We start from the raw sequence: 22498 nt of genomic DNA on the forward strand, positions 1-22498 counted from the left end.
GCACGACGGCCCAGCAGCGTTGCACGGCCCAGCGACCAGGCGCGGGCGGCCCAGCAGGCCACGCGTGGACAACAGATCGGCCCAAGCGGCCCAGGTGTGGGGACAAGGCGCGTCACATACGTGAAATGGTCACTGAACTTCCTTTAATTTACGATAAGGTCCATCAACACTTTTAACTTGAGTCTAGTATTTGCGTAAAGAACCCCGTATAAAATATCTTCTTGGATCCATGCCCTTCTCACCTTGTCTTCATCCTCAAAACAGAGGGGCGACGGGAAATGTGGGCCGGCGGCTGGAACGACGCGATGGGGCCGGGAAGAGGCACGGCGACCGGCGGTGAGAGGCACGGCCGCTGATGGAAGCTCGGACGGCGGCGGGCCGAGGAGCAGCGGGACCGGGGCACGGGTGGTTGCGGCTCGGCCGAGTCACGCGCGCTCATGCGCGGTGCGGCGTTCTAGGCGCGGGCTGCGCTCCAGGCACGACGTGGAGCAGCGGCGTGGGGTTGTGACAGTAGGACGCCGGTGCCCGCACGGCGTGAGGCGTGGCCACGGCGAGGACGCGCGACGTGGGGACGGAACGGCTCCACGGCGAGGCGCTTCGGCTGCGGCTATCGAGACCGGACTCCCCGGCATGGGACTGCGCTCCAGGCGCGGCGTGGAGCCACGGCGGACACCGCAGGAAAACGAGGTCAGAGAATGGAAGCTCGGGAGTTGCTGCTCGCGCGCGTTGGGAAGGAAGAAGGAAGGCGGTGCGTGCTCGGGCGGCAGCGACCGAGAGCTAAGCGGGGCTCGGCGTGGCCCCGGCGAGACGCGGCGCGGGCACCGGGCGTCGGCGGGCGCTGCGGGACAAGGGCGCTGCTGCTCGGGCACAGCCACGGCAGGCCGCGGCAGTGGCACGCGCGCGCCTGCGGGCGCGGCAGTTGCGGCATGGACAGAGCACCGGCACAGCCGCGGGAAAAGCGTGCACGCGTGCACGGAAGGAGTAGCGGACGACTGCGTGCGCTTGCGCAGGGGAAAGCTGGTACCTGCGGGCGGTGGTGCTGGACAACGGCGACCACGGCGAGCAAAGCAGGGGAAGGAGAGGGCACTGCGGCTCGACGTGTCGATGAGCAACAAGCAGAAAAGGGGAGAAGGCAGCGCTTGCGCTGTGGTCGAGTGACGACGGCCGGAACTCAGTAGAAAAAGGAAGGGAAAGAGAGAGAGAAAAGCAATGCGAGCAGGAGGCAGACGGAGACAGGCACTAGAAAATCAGGACACCGACAGGACACGCGACAGACCACGGTAGGCAAGACAAGACCGAACGGGCAGAGCTGCAGCGGACGTTCGGTTGCTAGTGCTTTAAAAATGCGTTGGCTGCTGGTGATGAAAAGGTTCGCTGGCCGCAGGCGTTCAATCGTATCCAGAGGAAAGCAGTCGATTAGCATCTGCACTTGTATTATGGGTTTCTCATCTCCTCCCGTGCTTAGCTTTTTCTCTTTCCAAATTAGTGTCTGTACGTGGTGGTGGCGCTGGTGACCAGCTGACCGACGACGCGAATCAGCTCCATCTACTTGGGCAGGCTTCGTGAAGATACAAAGCCATGACACAACGTGTGTGTACATATATATATCGTTCTTAATGGATTTATTTTATTTATAAAAGTTGCCTTTTATGCTTAATCAATTAAACAAGCCGTTCGCTATTTATTTGCTGGAATCGTTATCGGACACTCCTAAATATTTCTACGCACTACATAATTTAACAAGAGCGTTGATTTGAGTCCACGAAACTACGTCGCACAGGATTCGCTTATCGCCTCAAGTACGCTTTAAATTAAAAACCCGAGAAACTCATTTCGGAATTTTTTCTTAGGCCTAAATCGTGGCGCTAAATAAGATCGTAACACCGGGGTGTTACAGTTTGCATTTGGGTAGTAACTTTGCTAGCACAATAATAATCATGATCTTGAAACTTGATTAATGAATATACTATAAACATAAACAATATGACTTTTTAGCAACAGAAGGACTTGTCTTGTAACTGATTATCTAGGATTAACGTACAGCTGTGAGGGCTATATGGCTCTGGCTCTAGTTGCGTGAGAAACTCTTTTCTAGCTGATTAGAGGTCTGCGAGTTGGGTATAGGACAACCTCTGTCCTGTTGAGCCTAGCTATGGAAGTGGCCTTTTATATTATTGGAAGGAGGGTTCCTATATCTGATGACCCTGCGGCCCTGGCCGGTTAGGCGAGCTCTTAGGTGGCTTTATATGATTTCTGGTGTTTTGGACCTTGCAAACCCCTACATTTGGAAATCATGACTCACAGTGAAAGTGTACACCTCTGCGCAGAGTTAACAAACTAGTATACTAGCTGTGCTCACGGATACGAGCGACCTTGGAACACTTACATTAAGGGATAATGACTTTTACTTGTTAAGATGATCATTTATGTTAATCATTTAAGATATTGATTATTCTTGTTCATTGATCATGTGTTATGGGATTATTGCTACCTTGATGTTAATAAATGCTAAACTTGATGATGACTTAAATACTAACCGCAGTAAACCAGTATCAGCTATTTGAGCCTCATGAACCCTTAGTTATCTTGTTAAGTATGACATGTATTTATGCCTTGCTTTATCTTTTATGTTGGAAAAATCCTGGATGGGTAACAAATCAAGATTGGATTGAAGATTATCGTGATGAGTATTAGGTTTGGTGTTCACCAGTTGACGTCCCTGTTGGAGCTTCCGCAAGAGAGATATCTTAGCAGCTATTATATCTATGTTTGAGACTATGTGTTGAATATTTATTCGCTATGTAATAAACATTGTGTTGGTACAATTCATAATTTGTTCACTTATGTGTGCGATCGTTTCTAGGGTGCACATAAGACTTTTATACATCCTCTTTTGTTCTTAAAATTGGGTGTGACATATATGAGCACCTTCCCCCTCTCAGCATCATCAATAACAAAATAGATTGACAAATGACAAATACATAAATGCAAGGAAACTACAAAAGCTACTTAGGAAATGGTACGTATCCTAAGAGAGGAAGAGGGCTTGGTGCCATAAACCTCAAAAGGCACAATGAAGCTCTAATGCTAAATAGCATGCACAAATTCTTCAACAAGTTGAATATTTCTTCGACAAATCTCATTATGCTAGAGCGAATAATTACTGTCGGGTCAGAACCCCCTATTACTGTTAGATTTGGATCTGGCAATGGGCAATGGACAGTGATAAGTGGTAAAAAAAATCAGAACTCGAGTCCTCAATGTCCACGTTACCTCGAGCGGCCATACCAATTGTGCTACGTGATAAATGTGACTATACAGCTGATGTCATTCTTTTAACTATACAATTTTGAATCTTATTATATATTTAACACTCCAACAAGCGGGCGCTAGACCAGTTGGCTAGCTGCTACCGCGTCGCACCCTCGCGGCCGGAGTTCGATTCCCCACGGGAGCAAATTTGTCGCCTGGAGGTGAAAAAAATCGTCTCGTCTGCCTCATGCCAAAGCACAGGTATAAGACCGGCCTAGTCTCACGGGAGCTACGATGCCAGTATGTATGGGTGGGATAGGGGTTCAGAGGTTTTCTCAATCTACATGAGAAGATCTTCTTCTTAGGCACAATGCCAGGGGCTGTCTTACCCTTCAGATCGAGTCTTTTTAAAACTCCAAACGATTTTAAATGAAAAAGTTGTTAACTGTAAAGTTGTAGATCTCGTCGAGTACTACAACTTTGATGCTGACTTTGTCTCCATTCGATATTATTAATCATTTCAAATATGATCCAATAACTTATATTAAATATTTGAACTTGTAAACTATCTCAAATTAAAAGGTCAACTATAAAGTTTTAGATCTTTTTAAACCCTACAACTTTGATATAAAGCTTATCTTGATCTGATCTCATATAAAAAATTTATAATTTCTTTTTGTGCAAAACAGCCTATCACGGTTTAAGCCACGGCCCGACAGTGATAGGTCGACCGGCAGTGATACTGTACATCATTTGAAGCCACGAATCGACAGTGATAGTTCACCTGTCACGGTTTTAGTGTAAAATCAAATTTAAAAGACTTCAAAACAAGCTCGAAATTTCTTAATTTGTGGCTGGCTATAGAATAATGTCTGTACTAATTTACGATAGAGTGAATATACATTTACGATACATGTTACTATAATTCATGATACTATTTATCATAATATTGTTGTAAATCACTTAGCAGGGAGTTACAGTAATCTCATAAATTAGTATAGTAATTTGTTTTTTTGATAATTATTAATATAGTAATTATTGTAACTCAAAGTGGCCATGGAATAAATTATTAGAGAGAGAGAGACGAGTTGGGCTGCTACGTACCTGCTGGGCCACATGGGCACTAGGAGGTTGTTAGGCTGGTTGCATTTGCACTATTTTTTTTTTGGTCGATCCATCGGGTCGGCCCGTGGGCTAAAGTTCAGGCCCACGTCTGACTTAAGATTCACGCCGGGTCAAAAAGTACAGCCCGAGCCTGCCCAGTGAGCAAACTGGGTCCGACTGGGTCACGTTTTTCTTTCAAGTGGGTTGGATCAGGGTTTTCGGGTCAGCCAGCCTTTGATCAGGTCCAGGCGCACAATAGCTGCTTTGATGTAACGACTCGGTACGGACAAACATGTGTCCACTGAGAAGTGAGAAGCTTGGCTTAGGCTATCTTCAACCACGACACCCAAAATACAAGACTCATTCGTTCTTTGGGTAGCGCTACAGGTAAAATGTTCAATACATATTCGGCATCTTCTCCAACAACAAGACCCAAAAGAGAATCATTTCTGCAAATGGGTTTCCAGGAGAGATGATGCCCATATTTGGGTTGTGCCTCTCAGGTAACTCAAAATAGGTCTCTTGTATAGGTACTCTATTGGAGGCTGATTTTGGATCTCTTGCTATCCATTTTGGGTTTGGGTGCCCATATAGATTCTTTGTTGGAGACAATGTTACTATGCTTGGCCTCCTTGCTTGTCCTCATTTTATCTCGTGGAACTGATGATTAATGATTCATCAGCCTGCATAATATTTGCTCCCCACACTTGAAAAACTATAACAAAGTCCATTTTTTCTATGGAAAGTTCAGTTGTGATATCGATGGGCATTCCACCTTGGTAACAACACAATGGACCATATATTTTGAATTTTGATGAATTAATTATACCACCACTGATGCACTATTCAGTATCCAAGTAATAATTGAGACCAGAGCAATGCATTGAGAGAAGTTGTTCACTATTACTTAAGAATACATATGCAAAATACAATGCCATTTTCGAGTAACATATTTCTATTTCCCTGTAGAACCTGAGAACAACCGGTAGGACCATATAATGTCGTTCTGCACGTGATGATGAAGACATCATATTTATTTTAGCTGCTGACCATATTTTGGGTAATATCACCACGTCCTCAACAAACAAGACTGTGGTTATATTGTTTTAAAAGCACACAATATATAGCTCATATATAATTACTTATTATACGGTTGTACCACCACTTGACAATCTTCATTCGGTATTGGCTTCACGAATAGTAGCTCTATCATTTCTTTGAGTGCTTCTGAAGAAGTGAATCCATCATGATCATTCTTGTACATATTATCTATGGTTCTTGCGAAGTCAAACACTGTTCGTGGCATGACCTTTGGTAGTTCTGTCAGTGCAAGGCATTGTTCTAACATGTCCTTCCATTTATCTTCAGCAAGTTCTTTTATCTTTTCGCATGCATCATTCATTGTTGTTCCATGCTCCTTCATGTAACAATGGACAGTGGAGGCACTGTGGTCTTTTGTTTGTTCACGCTGTGAAACATTTTGTAAGAAAGAATAATGTCAGGTGTGTAATAATATAACAACTAGTTTATTCATCCTACGCCCTATTCGTTTGGGCTTTTTTGGCTGATAAGCCATGACTGAAAGTACTGTTGGCTGATTTGATATGAGAGAAAAATACTGTTCATTGGCTGATAAGCCATGGCTTATAAGCCAAACACGACCAAGCGAACAGGCTACTAATATTCACTACCGGAGATCGGCTCTTTGCCGAGTGTCAGGTGGTTTGCCGAGTGTTTTTTTTCGGGCACTCGGCAAAGCTGCCTTTGCCGAGTGTTTTTTTTGACACTCGGCAAAGAGGCTCTTTGCCGAGTGTTTTTTTTAACACTCGACAAAGAGGCTCTTTGCCGAGTGTTTTTTTTGACAGACACTCGGCAAAGAGCCTCTTTGCCGAGTGTTATTTTTTTTGACACTCGGCAAAGAAAATTTCAAAGCATATTTTGAAGCAGTAAATTAATTCAAATGAAAAAGTTTTCAACTACAAAGTTGTATAACTCATCAAGATGTACAATGTTTGTTTTGGTCTTTTCTTCATATGATAAAGTGAAAGTAAATTTGTTCACAAATCTAACATATCTCTCTTGTAGTTTATGAAACTACAAGAGAGATATATAAGATTTGTGAACAATGTTAGAACGACCATGTCGGATGAAAAGATGACCAAACAACCAAAATAAACTTTGTAGATCTCGAAAAGTTATGAAACTTTGTAATTGATAACTTTTTGATTTGAAATCATTTTGTCATGCAAAACTGCGTTTGAATTTCAAAATTTTAAAATTCAAATTTTGTAAACGATCTCGGATGGAAAAACTTCCTAAACTAAAAGTGTAGATCTCGAAAAGTTATGAAACTTTGTAGTTTACAACTTTTTTATTTGAATTCGTTTAGGGCCTCAAACATGCAATTTACACTTGACAAAAAAAACTTCTTTGCCGAGTGTTTTTTTAACACTCGGCAAAGAGGCTCTTTGCCGAGTGTTATTTTTTTGACACTCGGCAAAGAAAATTTCAAAGCATATTTTGAAGCAGTAAATTAATTCAACTGAAAAAGTTTTCAACTACAAAGTTGTATAACTCATCAAGATGTACAATGTTTGTTTTGGTCTTTTCTTCATATGACAAAGTGAAAGTAAATTTGTTCACAAATCTAACATCTCTCTCTTGTAGTTTACGAAACTACAAGAGAGATATATAAGATTTGTGAACAATGTTAGAACGACCATATCGGATGAACAGATGACCAAACAACCAAAATAAACTCTGTAGATATCGAAAAGTTATGAAACATTGTAGTTGGCAACTTTTTGATTTGAAAACATCTTTCATGCAAAACTGCATTTGAATTTCAAAATTTTAAAATTCAAATTTTGTAAACGACCTCGAATGGAAAAACTTCCTAAACTAAAAGTGTAGATCTCGAAAAGTTATGAAACTTTGTAGTTTACAACTTTTTTATTTGAATTCGTTTAGGTCCTCAAACATGCAATTTACACTCGGTTTAGTATAATATATTAGGAATTAAAACGGAATCCAGACACAAGTGAGAGTGTGGTGTAGTGGTAGAGGAGGTCCATGCACAGTTGGAGGTCTCGGGTTCGAATCGCGTCGGCCGCGTGGCCATGAAATTCACGCGAAAAATGTCGGACATGGTTGGGTGCTGGCCGGTGGGGGCCTCCATCGATAAAAAAAATTCCATTTTTTGGGTAAAAATTCCCATTTTTTGGGTTTTTTTCGGTTTCAACTTTGCCGAGTGTCGGCACTCGGCAAAGGCTTTGCCGAGTGTCGGCACTCGGCAAAGGCTTTGCCGAGTGCCCGATAAAAGACACTCGGCAAAGACGCCTTTGCCGATGGGTTATTTGCCGAGTGTAGCACTCGGCAAAGCCACTGATTCCCGTAGTGATTGTGATTCTTTATTAAAATAAATCTATATCCAGCTTCACTGTAAATGTAAAATTATCATGAATGTTACGAATAGGATCATCTACCCAATTCATTAGATAAATGGATACTGAGAAGAATTCAATTTACAGTTTTTGCATGAAGCTATACTCGTTTAAGAATAGAGAAATACCATGGTTGATACTACATCATTTGAGAGGCGTATATATACCAAAAGACATTAGAAATTGAGGAAAGCTCAAAAGCCACTCGAGTGTCTCCTTTGTTATTATGTCACCCATTCCAACAAATGCAGCACATGTAATAGGGGCGCATGCAATGCTTTCCTTGAAACTTGAAGGTGTTCACTCATTGTTTCTGGCACATAGTCTTCATCACGCCATTTTATTTCATTGTAGTACTGCTGAACCAAACGCTCCATCTATATGAAATGTATGGAAATGTGTGAAAATTATTTCTGATTCTAATATTATTTCTGCTAGATAAAATAGGCTGCTTGAAATTAAAATAATTGAATTGAAATAATAATGATAGGTTGCCTAAGTTCCATTGTTCAGTAAAGACTTTATTGATTTTCATGTTTATGGGCCATACAGTTCCCAAGAAAATTTTTACTAGAAAATAAAGGCATTTCATACATAGCTAACACCACATGTATCCATCTATGGATTTTGCTTCACTTATGACTGCAGTTACCAAGTTTGTTTGCTGGCCGGCTAATGCATGTGCTGCTTTTATGGTCATATGAACTAGAATAGCTTATAGCAGGGTTCTTTATATATTCTTAGATAAGGATAGTCAAACCTAGGCTCGGAGTTCATTATCTATTATTAAAGTTCTTTGTACAATAGGCTTATGTTTTTTTTTCATGTCAGTAACATAACTCAATTTGATAGAGCAAAGTATTTCTAGATGATTGATGCGTTGACTGTGCATGTTCCTTGGCAATGCTCAAGTATAAGACACTCATAAGAGGGTATGTAGAATACTCGCCGCCTGTTTTAGATAAAGCACACGATAACTCTTCTCTGGCCCTAACTCATCCTCAAATGAATGAAATGTGTCCAACAGAAATAAGTAGAAACCCTTCGTATACTCAACAGAAGGAGAGGTACTGCGCTTTCATCCCATCTTCATTTTACAAAGTTAGGATTTGGTTTCCTATAGTATTAAAGCGCTCTAAAGAGAAGCGTTTCAAAAAGCACTGAATGTATTTTTTGAAATTTATTTTTAGGATCATTACATTGCATACTAATGGTATAATTCTTTCAATTCAAATATTATTATTACAGATAAATTATTTGTGGTTTTCCTTCAACGGGCATTACTATTTGAAAAAAATAGTGAATTTTGATATTGTTGCTTGTATATGTTTGATGTACACATTATTGTTTGATTTTTGTTGCTTATCAGTATTGAAACTCGGTTCATCCATGTGGAAAAATATGTTTGTTTGATGCTTTTTCCCACTTCTTGCATTGTAGATAATATATCAATGATTTCTATGACGATGCCAATTTATTCTATACTTCACATCTTGATGTACCATTTTTCCTCTTTTTATTTAACTGATGAAACCATTTTGTTAGGATGCAAAGCACCAAAATAGCTGCATGTCGCGGACATATCTCCACGTATAATATCATCCCTTTATTCCAGACTCACAGAAAATATCTATTCAATATAGTTAATGCATGTAATATTTTTAAAATTAAAAACATCTGAAATTTGTGATTACTGTTACCTGCCAATTGCTTCAACAAATTTCGTGCACTCTTCAGTGGTACCATATGTGTCAAACATATCATCAATTATTGTAATAAATGATGTGATATTTTGTTTGTATAATTCGGGAACGAGAGTATGGAGGATGATAGCATGCCCCATTCATCCAGAAATATGTCTCCACTATTCTATCTCTAACAAAAGTCATCTTTGATTTGGCCAGGAACTCCTTCCACCACCTACCATCCATGTTAAGATAAGTCAAGTAAAACCTAGGACTGAATAAATGTAGAGCACCACGCGTCGATTTGAAGTGAGATGAAAATAATCTTACATTGTGCAATGCTTTAACTCTTCACAAAAAACAAGTTGTTGAAGGTTAAAATTCAATTTTGCAAACTCCAATATGTCTTCATTCCGTGTAGCCTCTTTTTCATAAATGGGTATGTAATTTCTCGCTTATAATATTCCAACCCTTCTAAAAAGAGGGGTATGAAGGGAAGAAGACACCTCCTTTGCAAATGGTGATTCTGGAACTACAAGGATATCTTGAAGGCAACGTCTAGTGAAAGAAATTGCTTCATCTAGTACCTTCTCTCCATGCCTCCTCAAATATGCTGCGTTATATAAGCTTAACAAGCTTCTTGTGTCAGCATAATAAGGAAAGCCACCTTCTGTGTTGAAGTTTAGAAATACATCTGTAAAATTGGATCATGAATAATAGTCATGTCCTGACCTGACATTTGGTCTTGATTGGAAGATCTTATACCTGGTGTGGAAAATGTCTAAACTGCCCTCATCTTCAACCTTTGGCACCAATAGGGTGATATTCGGCCGCCACCGCTACTCGCGCCGGCCGCCATCGCTTGCACCTGCTGGGAAGGCCATTGCCGCGCGCTCCCATGGGAGGTTTGCCGCCGCCGCTGCTGTGCTTTCCTGTTGGGGCCGAGCCACCTCGTGCGCTCATTTGCTCTTCACCACCGCTTGGATCTGGGTTGGTTAAAGGAGACGGACAGCTAATCAATTACGACCACAAACGTCACCGCCATTTCCATTCTATGACAGTTCCTTTTGGCTCCGAAGAATTATGACGCGGATTCTATGACCATTTTTTAGACCATCATAAATAGTTAACTATGTCGATTTTTTAGGTGTCTGACCAAATGGTAACGTCATGTATCACCACTTTCCTTGTAGAACTGGCATGACAACCGAGGAAGCAAACGTAACATGCCTGTTCGGTAGTCAAACTTACAAGGTACTGTGGGACCCGCATATGGCTGTGGACCTATAGTGTGTGCTGAGTATCATTTGAACCACCACACTCTCGTGCAAGTGCAACCGTCTAACATCGCAAAATTACTCTTTTTTTGAACCGGGGATTTTCATTACTTACCAAAGCACGTTACCGAAGGGATATATCAATGGTGTAGGAGTAGCTGTTAAAAGTTGAGAAGAGGAGGTTAAATTTTGAGGTAGCTGGGCCGCCTCTAGTTGGGCTTGTGTGGTGAGGCGTTGGAATCGGAAAATAAGGCGTCACAATTCCAGACGGAAAGCTTGCAGGCTCGACCAAGAGATGGATTAAAAGAAAACAGCAGCTTCATTTTTTTTTTGCGATTAACCAGCAGGTGCATTCGAGGACACCCTTGCATCCTGGCACTTTGCACATATGGAAGAAAAGAAAACCTGGACTTGACACTTTATTTTTTGTTTTCTGAGAAAGAAAAAATGCTTAGAAATGCATTTAATCTATGAGTTCATAATTAGAGATAATTATTTTCTTTAATAAACTTTTGTGTCATGCAGGGATTCTATCTTTCACTTCATCAGAAAAATCTAGGACACAAGGATTCGAACCTCCGAGTAACATGACCAAAACTCGCTGATGTACCACTTGGCCACGTGCCATGTCATTTCGTTTTATGAGACACTAAGAAGCACTATTATTTTTATATGTTATTAGTCAATCCCACTTCAATTACATTAAAAATGAGGGATATTTTCTTTCTAGGATTCTAGATATGTAGATAATATAGAATCCAAAAAATGCATTGATCATTACATGGAATTCTATTAATATATTATATGAAAGTTGAATTTTCTTCCATTCTCATTTGAGAATGTGAATACAAGGAGGTATTTTGTGTTTGGGAAGCTCTGAAGAAAAAAGATTTGGAATCTATCTTTTCTTTTGCCTTTTCCCTTTGAAAAATAACTCAATCAAAATCCAATTATCTACTCTGCAAGAATGAAATGCTTGTTATGCCTAATATACTTAGTTTAACTTGTATGTTTTAATTCTCTGTTCTTTGTCCGACTAGCTTTCTCTTTGCCAAATTACTCGAAACTTATGACATTTTCAACCCAAAAAATGAGATGGATTAAACAATCCCAAGGAGTTGTTTATAATGCCGGCCATGTAATGATTAGGGTCTTTACAAAAAAACTAAATTTGACAAAGAGGTTGTAGATGATATTTTTACTGAGAGAAAACCTGGCTTTTTCGAGAAATTATTATTGGCACGTACGTTTTGCGTCTATCTCCGTAGTTCGGCCGTGAGGGTCTAGGACTTTGCCGAACCAGTATTATAGAGGTAGGAGAGTTCCGACGTGAGGCTCTAGGACTTTACACAAACGAATCAATCTTACATCTTACGGGCCTTACATCGATGACAGAAGGCTCAGATAAGACGACATCTAGATTGAATGGGTATTTTAGAGGGAGAGTCTCCCTCAAAAAACTCGCTCTTTTATAGTGTGATGAAAAAAGCAATAGATGAATGAAAACCAGCTACAACTTGAGAAGCAATGGCCTTGAAAACCGATGCTCATGCGCCTGGAGAAAACTGGCAAAGAGAAAAACCGGTGAAGATTGAAGAAGGGAGCGGGCGTCCTTTCCGATTGTAGAGAACCAGAGGGAGGGGCACCAAGTGTGGAGGGGCACGAAAGAAGTCTTCGTTCTAGACAAACAGTTTTTATGGTCGCTTTTTTCTCTCATTTTTGGGTGGCCAGCGGGCACCAATCTGTTGGATTTGGGCCCAAACAGTAGAGCATGGAGAGAGAGAGAGAGAGAGAGAGAGAGAGAGAGAGAGAGAGAGAGAGAGAGAGGGAGACTGATCTCAGGTTTTAATTGATATGTGAGGGAACCCCTTATCTTTGTCCCATTGGCGCTATACGAAGCCTATTTTCCTCCAACATTTCTGTAGTTTTACAATTTACAAACAAGTCCTCAAACCTTAACATGCTGATCTTTTTACATGTAGGGGCTATGGACAAACATATCCTACCCCTAACATCAGTTTTTGGTGTCTAGACTAATGTTGGCTCCACAAAAAGTAAAGCTATGGTATCTTTGACTGTGTGGGAAAAAGTGAATGCGTCTGTTTTCTTGTACATGAACTCTGCTGTCCTTGCAAAATCAAGAACTGTTTGCATGATGACCTTTGGTTGCTCTGTTGGTGTAAGGTAGAGGTTCATCATATCCTTCCATGTGTCTTCAGTTATGTCTTTTATCTTCTCGCATGCATCATGTATTGTTGTTCCATGTTGCAACATATAACATTGGACAGTTGAAGCATGGTGCCCCCGAGTTTGTTCACGCTGCAATGAAGAAACATCTATATATTCAACAAGCATGTACTGTAATTGTTATGCCTTTCAATAACTAAATGTCTTCTCAACCGCAGTTACTATTTTTTTTATTTTACTTATAACATGTGCTGTTTTTGTTAACATATTGTATTCGATGCTAAAGTCAAATATTACTGAGACAATACAGTAAGTTTTATATGTGCGCAAATACACATAAAGAAACATATAGCACATGTGTAAAAATAGAAAAAGACCTTTGTTGATGCAATATCATTGGACAGTCGTACAAATTTTGCCATAGACTTGAGAAGTTCAGGGTATGACAAAAGCCAGTCAAGAATTTCCTTTGTTATGATGTCACCTATCCCAACAAATGAAGAACATGCTACTTGAAAAGCTCCAACAGTTGCCCTTGAAACTTCTAAGTGTTCATCAATTGTTTCTGGAACATAATGTTCATCACGCCATTTTATCTCTTGAGAGTATCCTCGAACCAAAATTTTTAACTGCACTCAACATACTGATATGTGAGTTCATATTCTGTCACAAAATTCTGAAGCATAGTGATCCATTGTATGCATACTACAATGAATATCTCGAGTTCATGTAGTTTGTTCTTCATGTAAGATAACTTCCGAATTCTTCAACATGTGAAATCTCTGCTAACAAATTTTTTGACATAAGTAATTACGGACAATAATTATTAACAACAGCCTACTATACAGTGGTATGCCCAGCTAGCAACTAACAAGTGTAGCAGAAATGTGTATATGTTTGTTGAATGAGTCTCTTAATTTATTACCTCCTCCCATGTCAGGATTTGCTCTACCCTTGCCTCTTGTTACACTATGAGCACACATTAGGATGCATGTATGCCATGGTGTGGTGCAGCTGGAGGCCTCCCTGTTACTACCATCTGTTTTCTTCTAATTCATGTGTGGCATTTGTTGGGTTTCATCTCTACCCTACACCAACTTGCTTAGGACAAAAAACCTTTGTTGTTGTTGCAATTAATTTGTAAAGTAATTACAGTATTCAAAATAATAATACATGTGGTATCGTTTTTGGGAAATGTTTAACTATCATTCAGTGTATTTAAGTCAAAATAATATTTCAAAAAATGCTTAAACTTTATGATAAATACAAGAGCCCTTTTATAATGGTTGGAAATGCTTCCTAACGCTTCCTGATGCCTACTCAAAATAGCTGTTTTTGTTAATTCTTATTCATCAAGGGCAATATGGTCATTGCGAATCCCCTTCCCCCCAAACCGCACGCACCTCGCTCTCTCACTCACCCTAGGCCGCCGCCACCGCCCTACTCTCTCCCTCGCTCTAGCTGGTGCCGCCGCCCTCGTATGGTGTCACACCGGTGGCCCTGCCAGCACTGCTCTCTCCCTCAACCTCGCATGGCGCCGGCTTGCCCTCCCCCTCAATTGTCGCCGACACGGAGCCCGTCGCTCCTCCCTCCTCCTCGGCACCCCCGCCTAACGCGCGCCCTGCCCTCGGCCCGCTGCCAGGGTGGGCTCGCTCCCCGAAGAGATCTCCTTCCCCTACGGCCTCCCCTGGCTCTGCTTCTTCATGACGACGGTACAGCTTTTCTCTCAGGCACACGCACATGTTGGAACCTAAAAACAGTAACACTCTGTAGTTGCATCTCCGTGTGACACGGCCACTGATTTGTACATGTGATATTTGATTGGGTAGCCACCATGGTTCCAAACTTGTTTCGTCTGAAATTGCCTCATTGTTTGAGTGGCATGAGGCAGGTACATGCGCTTGCGATGCTCCGGCTTTTATATCTGACATTCTGATATGTTTGATGACTTTTGTTAAAAATGAGCAGCAGTAATCCGGCTATTCTCTTTAATCACCAGTGCACCCACATTTCCCACCCAGAAAAGGCAAATATATATATGTGGAGCAAGCAGCAAAGTCTGATTTTGAGCATGGACTTCTAATGTTGCTACAATAATAAATGAATAATCACTGGTTGTAGTTATCTCTAGGTTATGTAATACATGAGGCTGTCACCATTGAATTGATTGCAAGATGAAATTTGGCACTGAACTTGCTATTTCGGCTAGTATGTTTTGAATAGGTTATCAACCTGAAGTAATTACAGTAGTCAGGAAAATGAGTATTTCATCCTTGTGGCTTTGCTTTCTTAAATGAATCTACTCTTATGTTCGTCCTGTTCCTGTGCAACCAATGGAGATCAAGCTAGCAGCAACCATATATTTCTCCAGGCTTCCTATTGATTAAGCTTCACATGCCTTTCGTCTGTACACAGTGGAAATCGAAGCCGTATCTAATGGGTGCTAGCGGACGGCCACATCCCGCGTAGATCCCCTGCAACGGAGCGTCCTCGGCGCGTACAAGTCGACGATGGCCACAGTGTGGCGACATGGCGACGCGCTGGGGCGTGACGCTGCAGCGTGCTAGCGTTTTCAGCCCGAGCGAGGACGAGAAGCACCAACCCTACACCATCGACATTCGACAGAACTCATGTCTGGCCTCCGGCGGCAGCACCCATTCATCAACTCAAAACATTATTTTTACAATTATGGATTTACCGTTTTATCCTTGATTAAAATAAATAACTACGAAAAAGAAATTATCGCTCTTTTATTTGAAATCGTAATCCTCTCAACTTTGGAGGCATTGTAAGGCGTTATCACTACTACAGAATGGACTTGTTGTCCCGGGCGGTAATGACCTTTAGTCCCGGTTACCGCGCCGGGACAACGATCCCGAGACTAAAGGTGGAACCTTCAGTCTCGGGTCATCGAGCCGGGACTAAAGAGAGACCTTTAGTCCCGGTTGGTGTTACCAACCGGGACTAAAGGCCCTCCAGCCGAGCAAACCTGGCCGCACCCTTTAGTCCCGGTTGGTAACCCCAACCGGGACTAAAGGTTCCTTTTCTTTTTCTTTTTTTTGTTTAATTTGTTTTCAGTTCAGTTACACATATTTGTTTAATATATAATATGTTTTTATGTACGTATTCTATGCTGCTAATATAAATACATGCACGCATATAATTACATCTAATTCTCATCTCGAGCATTATTATATTTGAATAAAGTATGAAACTATATATATTATAGATATATATGTATATATACAACACTTTCATAATCTTGTTCTCGAAAATAACGATATCAATAAACATTTAATTTACATCATTAGTTCCTTAGATCAAAGTAGAACTCGCCGTTGGGATTTAGCACTTTTTCTAGAAGATATCCTGCTATTGACTCTTGAACTGCTTTCAGATGGTCTTTTTGCATGACCCTTCGTTTCAACCATTCAGTCTTATATTTGAAATAAAAGGAAAAGTATTAATACATATATATATATATTCATTTAAAAATAAATAAAAAATTGATATATACATACTCTGAGGACATCTTCAGGAGTTCTTCTTATGTATGCAGTGATAAATTCACAAACGTAGTATCTACACAAGTTATTACCTGGTTCCTGCTGCAAACACCACTGTACGAGAAGAAAATTATTCTCATCATCTCACACGTAAATTGTAGTACGATATAGTAATTAAACACGAGGGGAAGTATATATAGTATAACTTACTGGTATTTCAACTACATTAAGTGGTGCCTTACAATCCTTGCGGTGTTGCCGAATAAACTCTTTTCAAACCCTGTGCGACCAATAATGTACGATTGTTAGTAAATTATGGCAAAGTCTATTCAATAATAGTTGTGTGCGAGAGATCGAAATTACCCCTGGATAATGTCTATCATATCTTGGTATAGTGCTCGCTCTTTTCTCAATGAGTCCAAGATTACTAACTGACTTGAGTTTAACTCAATGACAATGAGTATCCAGTGAAACCTGCATTGGTTTATACACACACGTACATGCATGTAAGTTGTATTGATATTACATAAAATATGTAGACTACATTATTATTAACACTTACTCAAAGTTGTACGGGAAAAGTATTGTTGTCTTGTCGTGCTGCTTCACGAAGAACTTCATGATATTCGTCTGTGCTTCAGATACCCAGTGCTTCTTGACAATAATATCGGTTTTGAATACGATATAAGGATCAATGAAGCCAACACTGGTGTCTTGTATTCTTTGGAGCTCTGACATCTGGAATCTATATATAAATATAAGTTACATGTGAGGATAATTATATACACGTACGCATGGAAGTGAGTTTATTAAATAAAAGTAAGAATCACTTACAAACAAAAGGAGCTAATGATTGATATGTCCAGAGCGTCCAAGTGGAATAGTTGATGCAATTCTTCGAAACTAATATGTAAGATGTCATCTCCACGGAAGTAATGATGGTCTCTAAATCTGATAAAGATCCACTGCTCACCCCTGCCACACGCCTGCATGTACCACTTGTTGAGCAAGTATATTTGCGTACCCAATTCATTCAGAGCCGCAGGGTTGTACAGACTTTTGCTAAATTTATAAGTCTTCCAGGTATCAACTTTCAGGTTCTGGATTGGAGCTTTGCTCGTCACTTGATCCAAGGTTAAACCAGTTTGTTTAAAAAAAGCATTAAGGTCTTGAACCGACACTTCTGCAGAGTTGTCTGGTCGATAGACTTCTATGTTGGAACCATATTCATTAGCAACAACAAGATTTTGCATTGGTTGTTTCTGTTGTCCGAGCTGTGGGACATCCTTCCTTGATGCTCTTTTCCTTTTCTTATGTGCATCATGTGACTTCACGAGGGAGCGGTCATAGTCTGATAGTGGCGGAGGCTTACGGACTTCAAGCATCTTTTTCTTATGAGCTTCGACCTTCTGCCTCAGCTGATCTCGTGGTATGTAAAAGTATGACTTCTCCTTAAGCTTCGCTTGTCTCTACTTTTGGATATCTATAAAAAATCTTTCACTTTTTTATCTTCTTCAGCTGCTATTTGCTCATCAGTCTTTTTAGGAGGTATTTCTTGAGAAATAACTTTTTTTTGAAAGTCTTCTTTGTCGCCGGGACCTTAGACGTCTTTGTAGTGCGTCGCTGTGGAGAGGGTGGGGGCGGTGTTGGAGACCGGCATGGAGGCGATGAGGCCGGTGTTGGAGTCCGACGTGGAGGCGTTGGAGATCGTTGTGGAGGCGGTGGGGCCGGTGTAGGAGTTGGAGATCATTGTGGAGGCGATGGGGCCGGTGTAGGAGTTGGAGATCGCTGTGGGGATGAAGTCGTCTCGCCCCCCGCGACGCTGTGATGAGATGGGGAATAAATGATTGGGCTAGGCTGGGGGGAGACCCTACTACAAAAACAAGTTGTGGGTCAATTATTTTTGAAGCCAATATAAAATTAATGGAAAAATAATATTTCATTCACTTTCATTCGTACCTAGGGTGAGGTAGGGGAAGCGGTGGCGCCCCAGGAATGATGATGAAGCGTTTGCGCCATTGAATAAATGTCTTCTCTGCTTCTCCTAATGTCTTCTTCCCATCACCGCCTTCAATGTCAAGAGGAACATTGTTGTAACCTTTGAGCACTCTATCGACCGAGACGCTAGCATATCCAGGTTGAATAACTGACCCATGGATTCTTGGTGTCTTCGTTCGGTCTATTGGAGATACAACCCCGACAGCCACCATGATTGATGCATTATTACCATCTGGAATGTGCAGCTCACATGTTGTTAGAGGCTCGGTAATGTCATCAATAGGGAAGCGCAACCCAGCGTCACCTTGAATAACTGGCAGCTCCGTGGAAGTACAACTGCATTTTATCTGACCAACAGGGCTAATGGTGACTCCCGGCGTTAATTGCGATTGCATTTTCCTCATTGCTAGCTGCACTTGCCTCTTGATCTCCTCCTGCATTCTTGCCTCAAGAGATTTTTCTCGTTCACGTGATTCAAGCAATGCTTGTCGTGACTCATTAACAAATTGCTCCAATACACAGATTCGGTCTGCCTCCTCATCCTTCTTTCTCTAGCGGCTTCTGTAGGTATCCCTGTCTGCTAGGAATGCTTATAGCCACGGAACCGCCCCATAGCCTCTTGTTCGACCACCATGTTCGAGATTCTCTAGGGCATATGTCAATTCATCCTTTTCTCTGTTGGGCTTGAAAACACCACTATCAGCTTCTTCCCTAGCATGAGCTAGTCTCTGTGTTGCTCTCTCAATTTTTTGGCCGAAAATTAGATTGCCAGTGTCTCAGTCTAGGCTTCTCCCATGAGCGTAGAACCAATTCTTCACGCGTTGAGGCCAGTTCTTCTCTATTGTTTCAGGTATGATTCCCTTGGCAGTAATCTCTGCTTCTAGATTCTGCCACTTGGGAATAGCACTCCTATAACCACCTGATCCCATGCGATGATGGTATTGCTTCTGTCGGGCATTCTACTGATTCCTCATCACACGTTCCTCACTATCTTGAGATGTCTTGTATTGTACGAAGTCATCCCAATGGGACTCCAACTTGACAAACGCCTTAGCATTGAAATTCGGCGTTTCATTCTTCAAGATAAACTTTTTATACAATGTCTTCTTCCAACTCTGGAACAATGTTGCCATCTTCTTCATTGTCCAATCCCTCACTAGCTCCTTCAAAGCATCATCTGCTTGTAATGTGAAATGCTGAGTGATATCTCTCCAAGCTAGGTTCTTGTCACGATCAGATACAAAACTAACATTAGGAGCGGATATCTTCTGCTTCCATTCACGAGCACTAACTGGGATCCTATCCCTTACAATGAACCCACATTGATTAAAATATGTCTGAGCATGTGATCCCAATGGTTTGCCGGTGTCGGTGTCAAATTATGATATTATGAAACGGCCCTCTAATGTTTTTTTTGGCCCTCGGACTTTCCTACTCTTGCCGGTGGTTGATGTAGATCCAGAGACCGGCTACATGAGTAGAAACACAATGATTAACAACAAATATACGTACGTATGCATCTATAAGAGATGATAGATAATCGAATATACCTCGCCAATATTTTCTTGCACGACAATTTGTTGATCTTCAACCACTGGCATATTCAGGATATCCTCATAATCAGCAAAGTACTGACTCGTGTCATCTACATCCACATTGGTGCCGACATTGATAATATTCGCCATTATGTCATCATTCAAGTTATCATCCGAAGTAGCCATTTGTATCTTCAAGATAACACTTCAAGATAAACAATAATAAGGTATAGGCTTTGGAATCGAATAAAAAACACTTTCGATTCAAAAAACATGGAAATAAGTACATGTATATATACACATAGAATGATACAATTTTCTCTCTCTCTCAACACATAGAATAAGTACGTGCATATGTATATATCTCTAGATATGCATGTGATAACATATAGAATGTCTCTCTAGATACAATTTTCTCTCTCTCTCAACACATGAAAATAATTAAGTACATGTATATATACACATAGAAATAATTAAGTACATATATATATATACATATAGAATCTCTAGATAGAATTAATTACTAAATCTAATTAAACCTAACATATATACATAGATAGAATTACTAAATCAAAATTAAATCTAACACATATATAGAGAGAGATAGAATAATAATTACTAAATATATCAAAAACTATGATAAAAAACTATCTAAAAAAACTATCTAAATAAAGTACTAATTAAATTTTAATACATTTAAATCTAATTAACATATATAAAAAACTATCTAAAAACTAAGAATAAATTACTAATTAAATTTTAATACATTTTAATTTAACATATATATCAAACACTACCTAAAAAACTATCTAAAAAGTATCATCTAAAAAACTATCTAAAACAGGCTATGGCCATGCATGGCGGCTGGGCGTGCTGGCCAGCCACGGGGCCGAGCAGAGCCGCGCGAGGACGACGTACGGCGGAGACTCGACGGCCGCCGGGCGGGGCTCGACGACGACGGCGGCGCGGGCGCGGCAGAGACGATGAGATCGAGGCCGGGCGCGGCAGAGACGACGAGATCGATGTTGTAGATCAAAAAGTAGAAGATAAATCAATCGATATATATAGGCCGGGACCCTTTAGTCCCGGCTTATAACACCAACCGGGACTAAAGGATCTTTAGTCCCGGTTGGTGTTACCAGCTGGGACTAAAGGTATTTTTGGGCAGACAATTCTGCCCACCCTTTAGTCCTGGTTCCTGGCCTGGGCCGGGACTGAAGGCCTGAAATTTTTACAGCCCACCAAAGTGTTGTTTTTTCATTAAGGATTGTAGATCTTGATGAGCTGCTCAAATGAGACACTAAATGACCTCAGATGAAAAATCTCTGAATACCAAGTTTGATCATCTCAGCAAGATCTACAATTGTTACATAGCTCATTTTCCTATTTGAGAAAGTTTTATGAAACACTAGTCACAAATTCTTGATCTCATATAGACTTTCTAAAACTATGTCACACACTTGTGAAATTTGAACTACATTTTGTTCAAACTTTCTCAAATGAAAAAATGTTTTATATAAGGATTGTAGATCTTAAAGAGCTGAACAAACTTGGTATTCAAAACTTTTCAATTGGAGACAATCTAGGGTTCCAAAAACTAGTTTGTAGGCGTCGAAATTTAAAAATCATAAATTTGAACCGTCCAAACTATCTCAAATGGAAAGTTGACCAAAACAACAATTGTAGATCTTGATGATTTTAACAAACTTGGCATTCAAAACTTTTTAATTTGAAGTCATTTAGAGTTCATAATACTAGAGTCAAAGTGTTGTTTTTTCATTTGACCAAATTTGACTTGGTCAAACTTGCTCAAATGAGACACTAAATGACCTCAGATGAAAAATCTCTGAATACCAAGTTTGATCATTTCAGCAAGATCTACAATTGTTACATAGCTCATTTTCCCATTTGAAAATTTTTTATCAAACACTAGTCATAAATTCTTGAATCTCATATAGACTTTCTAAAACTATGTCACAACAGTGCATCGTTGTATCATGCGGGCACAACAGTGAATTTTTTCTTGACGTATGACCCTTGGTTATGATCTTGTCGTAACCATAGAGTGTCTTCATCATTTAACATGATGCTTGGATCTTTCTTCACTATGAAGGGTGGAATTCGGACATTTCTTTCATAATCTTCTGACATGTCTAACTTGTCTTCAATTCCCACTATATTTATTTTCCCAGAAAGAACTATGTGGCGCTTTGGCTCATTGATCATTGAGTTGATGTCTTCATTTTTTTCTCTCTTTGATTTTGTAGACATGTCTTTCACATAGAACATCTGACTCACATAAGCAGCAAGGATGAATGGTTCATCTTTGTACCCAATATTATTGAGGTCCACTGTTGTCATTCCATACTCTTTGTCGACTATTACCCCTCCTCCGGTAAGCTTCACCCATTGGCACCGGAACAAAGGGACTTTAAAATTAGGTGCGTAGTCTAGTTCCCATATATCTTCTATGCGGCCATAATATGTTTGTATATTCCCTGGAAACTTGGA

General features: G+C 40.6%; 1 protein-coding gene and 1 pseudogene across 1 annotated transcript in view; both read right to left on the reverse strand.

Moving 5' to 3' along the window:
- Positions 1-5494: 5494 nt before the first annotated feature.
- On the reverse strand, positions 5495-10343 carry LOC136469090 (7-epi-sesquithujene synthase-like; annotated as a pseudogene).
- Positions 10344-12789: 2446 nt separating this feature from the next.
- Positions 12790-22498, reverse strand: part of LOC136476410 (beta-sesquiphellandrene synthase) — a 37222-nt gene continuing 27513 nt past the window's right edge. The window contains exons 6-7 of the mRNA XM_066474234.1: positions 13326-13577; positions 12790-13080 (exon numbers count right to left, since the gene is read on the reverse strand). Of these exons, the coding sequence (XP_066330331.1) occupies positions 12790-13080; positions 13326-13577 (543 nt within the window). The remainder of the gene's footprint in view (positions 13081-13325; positions 13578-22498) is intronic.

The sequence above is a fragment of the Miscanthus floridulus genome, chromosome 8 (genome assembly GCF_019320115.1).
Source record: "Miscanthus floridulus cultivar M001 chromosome 8, ASM1932011v1, whole genome shotgun sequence".
Lineage (NCBI taxonomy): Eukaryota > Viridiplantae > Streptophyta > Magnoliopsida > Poales > Poaceae > Miscanthus > Miscanthus floridulus.